Below are 12,106 nucleotides of genomic sequence, written 5' to 3' on the forward strand. Positions count from 1 at the left end.
AATGATATGTGGGAAGTTAGTCCCATTGCCCCAGCCAACCCTCAAGCTTATGACTGAGGCCATTAGGATGAGATATCTTCCAGCCAATTTGCTAAATGGCTGCATATGCATGAGTGAGCCTGTTCTTGACCAGAAGAACTGTGCAGGAGAATCCTGTGCTAACATAGTCTTTTGAGCTACTCAATTTTGGTGTGGTTTGACGCAGCAAAATAATCCACATTTACTCATAAAAATAATTTCAGTGAAATAAAACTTTATTTAGACATTCTCAGTGAAAGTTATTAAATTTTTCCTGAGTGAGCGACAAAATTTAATATTGGTAATCTCTGGAATACTTTTTCAGTCTGATTCTTATGAGCAAATTTCAAAATACATGTAGTCCTAGAATGAAATTTTAAAAAATAAATACAATTAGGTTGGTTACTGGTAGATCCAAGTACAGATTTTAGTCATGGGAGTGCTTTAGTGTCACTGTGTTATAATAGCATGATTATGAAATATATTGAAACACAGAATTCTGAGATCAGACCTATAAGAAACAAACTTCTATAAGCATGAGAATGATTGTCAAGATGCTTTTAAATATACCAAAATAATACATTTGGGTATAAAAGCCCTTCAAGAATAGCAACAGAATTTAACTGATTTTATAAACATATTTCAGTATAAACTTATTATCAAATCTTTCTATTTCTTCTGCCCTCCCCCCCATTTATATATGTAACTGGAGGAAAAGAACAAGGGAAAATATCATATCATCAACCGAATCAATGCTATCCACCCAGAAAAACTATCATTAATATTTTGGTTTAAATTCCTTCTTGACACACACATTTGGTATCACAATATGCTACTATACTGCTGTTTTCACTGCATAACATATCTTAAGTATATTTATAACTAATGCCCTTTAAAAGCATTTATTTTGAGCCTTTATTTCATCTGTTTCGACATCTGTTTATTATTCCATTTTAGATAGCTCCTATAATATATTTAATAAATCTGATACTTTTAACACCTAGGTTTTTAAATTTTTTGCTGTTTTTGGAGTGAAGTTTGTCACATAAAGTATATGCTACTATTCTATTAGAGCATACATAAGTATCTGCCTATATCTCTATTTTTTGGAAGAGAAAATTACATGTGAAAGAATATGAATTATTAAGATTTTTTATGGGTATTTTAAATTCATTTCAGAAGTGTTGTAATGTAGTTCATGAATGCTTGTTCCCTGAATCCTGACCAGCATTGAGGATTTATCAAAACTTTATTATATGATAAATGTAAAGGAGCATTTCATTGCTTTTTCCTTTTCTGTTTCCCATTGCGTTTTTTGAAAGTATTTTCTTGTGTTCATTGGCTATTTTGTATCCACTTTAATGGTTCTTTGAAATATATTTTCATATTTTTTTTCCATTTATCTTGGGGATGTGATATTTTTCTTCTCATTTAAATAAATTTCATTAAGATAAAGATATTAATCCATTGTTATACTTGCAACATATAGTTTCCTTACTTTAGTTTCCTTTTTAACATTTAATATTATGATTTGTTTTGAAGAAATGACATTTAAGATTTTCTAATTTAGCAGTTTTTTTACTTTGTGATTTTTTTTTTTGCTTTGAGAGTGCTTTCCCATATAGAAAGCACTATTTGTTCATTTATTTATTGATTAACAACTCAATATCTCCTTCCTTATACTTTTGTAGCAGTTTGATATGGTTATGAATTCCAAATATAGATATTGGATTACATTTGTAATCTGGTCTGTACCTGGGCATGATTAAGTTATGATTAGGGCTTTGATTGGGCCCCTGGGTGGGTAGGGACTCAAAGATAAAAGGCATGGCAAAGAACAGATCTAAGGGTTTTTGATGTTGGAGTTTTGATGTTGGAGTTTGATGCTAAAGCCTTAAGCTGGAGACCTGGGAAGTAAGCTCACAGAGGAAACAGAAGCAAGCCCCAGGAATAAAGGAACCCTGAGCTCAGGAAGAAGCAAGCCCTGGGAAGAGAGGAACCTGAACCCAGAGAGAAGCAAGACCCAGCAAGAGAGGAACCCAGAAATCCTAAACCCTCCAGACTGTTGGCAGCCATCTTGCTCCAACACATGAAAAGAGACTTTGGTGAGGGAAGTAACTTATGCATATGACCTGGTATCTGTAAGCTCCAAATAAATACCCTTTATAAAAGCCAACCAATTTCTGGTATTTTTGCATCAGCACCCCTTTGGCTGACCAATACAACTTCCTTTGGGTTTACTCAGTATCTAAAAAAATTTTTAGATGTAGATGCATGGAATTCATTAATTTTCAGCTTATCTTATTTTTTCAATAAAGTGTTTACAGCTAAACATCTTTTTGATAGTGCACCCAAATTTTGAAATGTAATGTTTTGGTTATTATATATTTTATTTTTAAATTTTCATTATTTTTTATTTTTAGTGTGTACTTACAACTTTCCAAATGTTGAAGATGTTTAAAGAATATTTACCTTCATTAACTTCTAATTTAATTGCATTTTACTTAGACAACAAGGTCTGAATTACACCAATACCCTGAAATTTGTCAGTCAATTTTTGTCAACATTTTATGGTTAACTGAAAATGATGTGTATTCTCTAATCAATACAAAGGTCTACGTTTAATCCTTTTACTCTTGTATGAATTTTGAGCAGTTTTACAAATGTTCTGTCTCTTATACTCGGTAAATATTTAGAGGTGTGAGTAAATTTTGTAGTATTATGGTGAATTTGTCAATTTTTCACTATTTTTTGAGGTTGGTACCAAGTGTGTACAAGTATTATACCTTCTTTTGAATAGAAACTTTTATCATCATTTAATTATTTTCCCTGTATTTGTCCCTAATGGTTTTTGTCTGAATTCTAATTTTTGTGGAATTAATTTTGTTTCTCTCTCATTTTGTGGTTAGTTTTTGTTATATATTTATCCATTTTCATTTCCTTAAATTTTTTTGACCTTAGTATTTTATAGTTTTCTATATAAAGAAACCTATAAGCACATTAAAAATCCAATTTAAAAATGTCTTTTAACTGGTGAGCTTTGTTGATTTACATTTATTGTGATTATTTCAGTTTGTAAAGAATGTATTTAATTGAAATCTTTGCTATAGCTGGATAGGCAGATATTTTCTACCATTTTATTTTGTTTCTATTTGTCCCACTTTCTCTATGCTTTTTTCTCTTGTTCTTTTTTTAAATTAATTTTTGCTTGCTTTTTTGCTTGCCTGCTTATATTTTAATTCCACATTTTTTCTTCTACTAGTTCAAAATTGTGCATTTTGATTTTGTTTTTTCAATGATTATCCATTGAACATGCACATTTATATTAACTCACCTTCTAAAAAATACAAAGACCTTAGAGTATATAAATTCTAATCACTGTCTCACAATTTATGTACTTTTGTTGGCTAGTATTTTAGATTTGTTTCCTTATAATCTCACAGATCAGACATTTGCTATTATTTTATTTTTCCAATGCATGTTTAAATTCACAAATATAGCTAGCATTTTATTTGCTCACCAGTTCTTTTTGAACCTCAGATGATCCTTCTGGGATCATTTTCATTTTTTCCTGAAGGATACATAGTCTGGGTGGTTTTTGGGGGGATGGAGGGTAAATATCTCTACTTTGCTCTCATCTTTGAAATAATTTTTAAGAATACAGAATTTAAGAGTTAAGGAAATTTCATTTCTTCAGTACTTTGGAGGTATTATTTCACTTTCTTCTGGCTTCCACTGTTTCTGTTGAGAGTTCATTGTCAGTCTAATTGTCAGGGATCTTTTTCTTCATAGCTGCTTATTTTTCTTTCCTGATATGTTGTTGCACTCAAATGTATATACATATTAATTTATTTTTAATAACATTATTTGGGATATATAGTCCTTTATGAATCACTGGATTCATGTTTCTGTATTCTGGAAATTTCTTAGCAAACATCTGTTCTCTGTTTTGTCTATTCTGTTTCTGGAACACTTTACTTCTTTTTCATATATCCTATTTCCTTGTCTCTATGTATTGCATTTTGAATAAATTTCTTAGCTGTAGCTCAGCTGTTATTTAACTTATTTGCTGATTTTAAATGTCAACAATTACTTTTCTTTAATTTTAAAAATCTCCAGCTTTTCCTTTTTCAGATGCCTGTTCATGATTAATAGAATCTTGTATTTACTCATTTGGAAGATTCTTTCCTTTTTTTTTTAATTAGAGAAATTATAGGTTTACAGTCATAAAGCATTTTATGTATTTTATGTATGCATAAAATACATAAAGTACAGAGTTCCCAAATACCACCTAATGTTAACACTTTGCATTAATGTGGTACTTTTGTTACAAATCATGAAAAAACGTTTTTATTAATTGTACTATTAATTATAGCCCATTGTTTATAATAGAGTTCACTGGATTGTACAGTCTGTTTTATTTAAAATTTGTATTGTAGTAACATATACAAAACCTAAAACTTCCCCTTTGAACCACATTCATATATATAGTTCAGTGCTGTTAATTATGCTCATATGTTGTGCTACCTTCCCCACCATCTATTACCAAAACTTTACAATCAACCCAAGTAGAAACTCTGTACAACTCAAGCTTTGACTCCCAATTTCCTAGCACCAATCTGGCTACTGGTAACCTATACTTCATATTCTGACTTTATGAATTTATGTATTCTAATTATTTTATGTTAGTGAGTTCATACAATGTTTGTCCTTTTGTACCTGGCTTATTTCACTCAGCATGATGTGGAAGATTCCATGTTTATGCCTTTAAACATGCCATAGTCATTCTATAGTTTGGATCTGAGTTTTCCCTTATTTGAAATCCTTAGGGTTGAATATGATGTTTGCTATTGATCCCTTTTCTCACTCAAGCTGACTTGCTTCCTTGAGTGCTTATTGGTATTTCATCGTAAGTTCATAGTTTCTAGACTTTGATTATATTTAATGGGACTCTCCTGGGCCTAAGGTAGAGCTTTCCTCCAGAAATAATTTGCTTTTACTTTTGGTGGAGTCAAGAGGACACCTCTGAGACTCCTTTGTTTCTCCAGTGTCCCAGGCTTATTTTAAGAGTCTTACATTTAGCTTCCTCACCATATTAATAGTTGTCCAAGGCTTAATGTTGTTCCTGGAATTTTCTCTCAAAGATATTAATTTCTTCCTACATTCTTCCCCCAATTTCATCTTTAGTGCACGTATTTTTGCACTGTTTTTAGTTTTTGGTGGAAAATATTATATTTTATCCAGAATTTTATTGATTTGTGAGTTGGGTCCTTAAGAATATCTAATCTGCTATATTTTTAGAAGTGAAACTAAATTTTCTACCATTTCTTTGATTATGTTTCTCTGTCAATCTCTCTTGTTATCTCCTTTTAGAATTAACAGATTCTGGAATTTCGGAATATGGTTTTCAAGTCCCTAATATTTTTTCTCATACTTTCTACAACTTTATATTTTGACTTGAATTCTTAGGATATCCCATAGCCTAATCTTCCAGCTCACTAATTTGTTCTTATGCAAATAAGTTTTAATTTCAATTAATACATTTTTATTTCCATATCACTATTTGTTTGTTTTTGGATGAAATATATTTTGAAATTCTTCAAGGTATTAATTATAAATATCTTAATGTGTCTTTTCTTTTCTCAATTTTATCTGCTTCCTTAATGCTATTTTTTTCTGTTTTCTGCATTTGATGCATTTGTTTCATTGTGCAATTTTTACTCAACTGTTTTGTTATCTCATCATATATTTATATATATATCGGGGGGACTCTTTACTCCTGTCCTTATTATTAATAGTACTGTGCTGTTAACTGTGTGTAAGAGACAAAACACATTGGTGAGATGATTGTGATGGCAGTTAGTCTTCTACTTTTAGGTTTTTTTCATCCTTCCTTGAATAATGCCCTGTTCATTTTTGACAAACACAGTATAGGTTAAGGCAGACTAACTGCTGGTACAAATAGAGTAAAATGTATTGTGACTTGAATACAATAACATTTTATTTCCTGCTTATATAATAGTCCAAAGCATTTTTATATTGATGGCTGAGAACCCTGCTCCACACAGTTGACAGGAATCCAAGATGAAGGAGACTTTTCCATCTTTAAGATGTGGCTTTCAAAGTATCCCCAGATATAAAAAACCAGCCAAGTGTAAGGGGAAAGAAATTGAGGATCCTGAGTGGAAATTTTATATAAGCTGGGACTGGAAGAGATGAATAATATTTCCAGTCACATTTCAGAGGCTAAAACTCAACCATTTGCCCATCCATGAGAATAAAGTCAAGCTGTGTACTGAGAAAGAAGAAGAAACAGGGTGACTGAACAGCTAGGAATCACGTCAAATCAGTGTTTCAGACTGTGGGCAAATACCACTACAACCTATTTCTTTTAATAAATGAGTAAGGGTATAAATATGAAATAGAATAGTTGCTCTGAATATAGCTAGCTGCCTGATTAATCACTCTAATTCCTCAAGACATCTTACCATTTCTGATTCCATTGACTCTCACCTTGGAGTTCTCTCATACCACAGAAGTCTCTTTGAATGTATTTTGATTTGTGTTATTACTGTTTTCCCCTCCACAGATCTGCTCCAGCATGTCTTACATATTTCATAAGCTATTCTACTTTAAAAAATTTGATAATGGCACTCTTTCTTGTTTCAAATTGGTTTTATTAATGTATTGTTTTCATTTTCTGTTATATCATAATTGAAGATAGGAGATAATTGCTTGTGGTCATTTTGTCCAAAGATGCAATTATAAGCAAAAATTTTCATTTCCATGTATCTACAGTTTCTAAATTAGCCATTCTTTACTTTTTAAATGAAATGTTTAAAAAGGTACTTATTAATACAATTTTAAAATATGGGAAATTACATTGAATGAGCCATTTTGTTCCTATTTTCAGTGGCTTAGAAAGATTTTTCTGTAAGGCAAAATATCTTAACTTCATTGAGCATGCTTCCAGGACATTCTATCTTTTGCTTCCTTTGTAATGTGAATACTGAATTCATGATGTGATTAGGGATATAAGACTAGACTAAAAATCTACAATTTATCATTGACCTGGACATTTTAAGGGCAAATTTCAGCAAAGTTGCAATTATTTCAGAAAATTTTATTTTCAGTTAGAGTAAAAATAGACTCACAATGAGGAAACTTGCTGCAAGCATCAATGCTTTCATTTTAACATCAAGATTGACTGGAAACTGGATACCGAATTTATTAGCATCTCTAAGCTTGTCTGTCATATATCCAGCCAATTGTTTGGTAAACTTTCCAATAACTTTTTCATCATCCAGAGATAATAACTAAAAGGACAAAATCATGATCTTAGAGAATCTCTGAAATAAAAAGAAAAAATATTCCTACACCAATTTTAATAACTAAATATGGCACTTATGCATTATAATTGCATTGATTGTACCCTGCAATATAAAAAAGATGTAACATGGACACATAATAGCTTGGAAAAACATCTACAGACATTTTTATCTAACCACAGATTTTCATCACTTGATTATAGGCAACTGATCAGGATTACAAATAAGTTTTCATATATTATATATACATATTATTTGCTTAAATTTGATCTGAGAATCAATTTACTTTCAAAATGAAAACCACCAGCATTTCAACTCTTTTACACAGCTTGCTCTACTACTATACTTACAAAGAGATCTTAATTTTCTGGACCCAGCTACCTTTCCCCATCCCTGTTTTTCTTTCCCGTCTAGACTCCTTACACTTACACTTTTCATGTGAAGAAATATTCATTCATTCATTCAATATAAAAGATATGTAATAGGATAAATACTGTTTCTTGCCTTATAATGAGTGTCATAAAGGAAAAGGTAGGGTGATGTGATGGAGAACAATAGGTAGATAATAGGCGAGCCTAAACTAATTGGGGGATAGTTTTAAAGAAGGTCTCTTGAGGAATGCACTATTTAAGCTGAGACTTGAATTATCAGTAAGGATTAGTGAAGGGAGGAATAGGGAGGAGGAGCATTCTAGAGAGAGTTAACATGTATAAAGACCCTGAGTTGGGTGGGAGCATGTCTGGGGCAAAATGAGTAAAGGGGTTAGTGGGAGAAAATGAATGAGGAAAGAGAGGTATGCAGGCCTAAGTCATACTTGACTTTGTAAATAGTGTTAACAAATTTCGAGAAAGAAGAGAAATATGGAAGGATTTTTAGTAAAGGAATGGTCATTAGAATTCCGTTTCTAAGCTAATCAATCAGCTGCAAAGCAAAAGACAGAAAAAAGAGCAAGGATAGAAGTTGCAAGAACAATATGGAAACTATTGCAGTTGTTTAGACAAGAGATAATGAAGGGTTGGGTTAGGATGGTACAATAGAAATGAAAAGGAGTTGAATAGATCTGAGAAATATTTGAGAGAGATAATAAATAGATACTTGGCTGATAATGGATTCCATATTGAGTTTGAAGTAAAGGGATTTATCAATATCCTTAATTTCCTTGCTCCATGATTTCCTTGTGGAAGCCACATGATTAAACTCTTATTTGGGATAAATCTTACCATGTGCCTTATACATGCCCACTTTCTAGCTAGCAAGTTTCTCTAAGGAAAAAAATAAGGCAGACTATGTATCATTATAAAGTTATGATTTTCAACTGGACCCTCATTGGTGCAGGCAATCTTTCTATGTGTGTATACTTATCACTCTCCTGCTTTCTACTTTAACAATGCCAAACTTCCTCCACTCTTTCAGAATTCTGAAAAGAAAGTTCCATACCCCTTCAGCTTTAGCAAAACACTTATGTCTTATATTGCAATGAGGATAAAAGCCACTGGGGATGATGAACCTACTAAACTCCCAGAAACCAAAACTACACACTTATTCCATCCACACTAACATCTCCTATTTCTTTCCTGTTATGATAAATGGGACACCTCTGTGTCTGTCTGAAGCTAATTCCCTAAATGTGCCTTAGGTCTCATACTAAGTGAAAGGCTGGATTCGTTAAGTATTCATAACCTGTGCTGCATCTCCACACTTTCTCTCTTACTTGTTTCATTTTCTTTAAGAGCAAATCATGCTCAGGATACACCATTCATAAAAATACCTCCCCTTCTTCTCTGCACCTCCATTCAGTCAAGAACGGCATTAGGTAAAACAGCAAAGCAAGTTATACAAATGCAGTGACAGAGCCTGCTTTTATTTAAATTTTTTGTATTTGCTCGTTATGGATTTTTTCCATGAATTTTGATTTTTAAAAATATTACATTGAAATATCATTTATCTTAATTACTGAGAGTTTTGGTGCCTCCTTAAATTTTGTACCTGAGGCCAGTGTCTCACCTTCGTTGGCCTTGTATCTATCACTTTATTTTTCTCCTTTTCTTCATAGCCAAAAGTAGTAAAGGGAAAGGGATTGTCCACATCCATGCACAAAATGACTTTCTCGTGGACCTGTGACCTCCCTCCATGTAACTCTTGCAGCTTACTCAAAAATGTTAGTTTGCTTCAAACTTAGAAGAAATAGGAACTTTTTTATATATCTTAGAGAGAGTTGTGATGACACTAAAATAAAGTAGGTTTTGTGTCATACTGTGAAATACAAAACAATGCACTTTTATAACAAAAAAAAAAAAAAAAAGGAAAGCATTTTAGTATTTGATGTCAGTAAAAGTGAGCCAAAGTGTCTTTGGCTTCAAATTTTATGTAAGGATAGAACTGTTCCATTGGTTTCCAACTTAGAATAGAGAAGAAGAGAATCTTTTGTCTTCATTTTCTGAACTATACACATTACAGTTATAATTAATTTGCTTAAGTAGGTTTTAATTAATCAGTATATACAACTGTCAGTCAGAATCTGTCACTAAACTGAATGGACAATTCTAAAGAAAAGAGTTCTGCAGCATTTTATTCAAGCTCTAGCCAAATTGCTGATTAGATATTTCAAATTTTTAAAATTCCCTTGATGAGAGATTGGGAAGTACTGCTTTTGAAAACCATAGCTAACTTTTTCATCAAATTGACAAAATGTTCTCTAATGCTTACAAATCTTCAGATATAAATAAACATGTTGGTTGTTTAGTTTTTTAGTTTTTAAATGACATTAAACTCCCATATTATTTATCTTAATGTGGATGTGGTCTGAATAGTAAATTAGTAAGTACTTACATTTTTGAAAATTATATCATAATTTCATAATTTTATAAAATTAGAAGCTATATTAATATACATTAATATAATATGCTATCTGTAATTAACCCGATTATTTAATTGTCCATTATAATAAAACATTTTTCTTTTCAATATTCCTTAAAATATTAAATACCAAATTTGATGTTTGAAAACTATATACTTAAAAGATATTTCAAAAATATGCCTTACAATATAAGCATGAACTTGTGAGTCTTAATTAAACAAGGACACTTTGAAATGGGAAGTCAATTTTTGAAAAAAAAAAAAGACAAATAGCTGGTTAGAGTAATAACTGATAATCTGTTTAATTAAATTTTTTGACTTTGTTCACACTTATTAATTTTAGGTACTAGAAAATAGTCAAATTAATGAACTAATTTGAACATGATAATCTTAAAACATAATTAATTACTCACATTAAAATTTACATCCATAAGACAGTTGGAAATTATACATGGCCCTCTGATTGTCATTACATCTGTCATATTCTCATTTTTTAGTGTAAACGTTGGGAAACATGGTTGATAGCTCTGATAAACATATCCAATTTTTTCTCCAGGAGGAGCCTCAACTTTTAGCTGCAAAAGTTTGAAAATATATTTATCAAATGACATATATTAGATTTGTAAGTAATAGTATGTTCAGTTATATGCTACACTTTAACCTACACTAAATGTTTAACAGAAATTTCTATGTTTAAGGCATGTGTTATGTTTTGGAATAAACATAGAAGTGAAATGGTCCAGGACTTAGTATTGAAATTGAGACCTTTTCTCTGATTTTCTAACTGCGTGAAATGTGATAAGTCACTAAAATCCCCAAAAGACACTTTCTATTTACATAAAAGGAATCATAATCATTGCTTTTTTTTAGGCTTTTGTGAGGATCATTTTGTAAATTGCCATGCCTATGGGATATGCCTTTAAATTCTAATCACACCAAAAACTGCTAATTACCCAGGATGTCAAGTATTTTCATACTTCTATGTGAAAGAAAATATGAATTAGTTGAAATTTTTATCTCCGTTGTAATTTAAATCCCAGTTCTGCAGAATAGGTAGAGCCTGGATGAATAAATTATTATACATTCGTGTAATGAATTAATAGGCAGCCATTGAAAATAAAGAAGAATCATGATACATACTGATCTAAATAAACTTTGAATATATTGTTTTATGTTAAAAGTAAATTGTAGATTAGAATGGTATGCTTCCAATTGGTTGAAAACACAAACATACACATACACAGGTATATGGCCTATATAGACATACCATAACATATATTCATAGAATAACTGTGTAAGCATATAAAAGAAAACTCATAAAGGTAGGATATTTTTCTGCTAAAGGGGTGCTGATGCAAAGTACAAGAAATCTGTTGACTCTTAGGGTATTAGTTGGGGTCAAAGCTTACAGTTAAAAGGCCCAAAAGTCCAACTCAAGGTTGCTTTCTCACCAAAGTCATTTGCCATGTGTTGATTTAAGATGGTCATTGATCTCTACCTGGTCTCTCAACCCTGGACTTCCTCTTCCTTTTGAAATTCTGTGGGCTCAGCTTCTTCTTAATCTCGACTGTTGGCTGGCATACAGCTTATCTCTCAGGGCTTCTTATATCAGTCTCCATACTCTTCCCAATCTTAGCTGTAAACTATCAGGCAAACAATTCATCTCTCTCCGGGGTGCCAGGATCAAAAATGACAGACCTCTCTTTCTTTCTGAAAATCTTCCTGAGTGGATGTCCATTTATATCAGCCCAACAACAGGGTGGGGGCTCAATCTGAGCCACAGTGGTGAAATCAAAATTCCTAAATTGATTTTATCAAGTAAACATAAATCCTTTGAGTTTAACACAATCAAAGGGTATCATACCCAGAGGAATAGATTAGTTTACAAACATAATCTTTCTCTT

General features: G+C 31.7%; 1 protein-coding gene across 1 annotated transcript in view; it reads right to left on the bottom strand.

Annotated features, from left to right (window-relative positions):
- Positions 1 to 236: 236 nt before the first annotated feature.
- The window catches only part of LOC101419956 (phospholipid scramblase 1-like), a 55,742-nt gene continuing 43,872 nt past the window's right edge, over positions 237 to 12,106 (bottom strand). The window contains exons 5-7 of the mRNA XM_058296409.1: positions 10,616 to 10,777; positions 7,173 to 7,334; positions 237 to 381 (exon numbers count right to left, since the gene is read on the bottom strand). Of these exons, the coding sequence (XP_058152392.1) occupies positions 352 to 381; positions 7,173 to 7,334; positions 10,616 to 10,777 (354 nt within the window). The 3' untranslated portion in view covers positions 237 to 351. The remainder of the gene's footprint in view (positions 382 to 7,172; positions 7,335 to 10,615; positions 10,778 to 12,106) is intronic.

Source organism: Dasypus novemcinctus, chromosome 4 (assembly GCF_030445035.2).
Source record: "Dasypus novemcinctus isolate mDasNov1 chromosome 4, mDasNov1.1.hap2, whole genome shotgun sequence".
In the NCBI taxonomy this organism is placed as follows: Eukaryota; Metazoa; Chordata; class Mammalia; order Cingulata; family Dasypodidae; genus Dasypus; species Dasypus novemcinctus.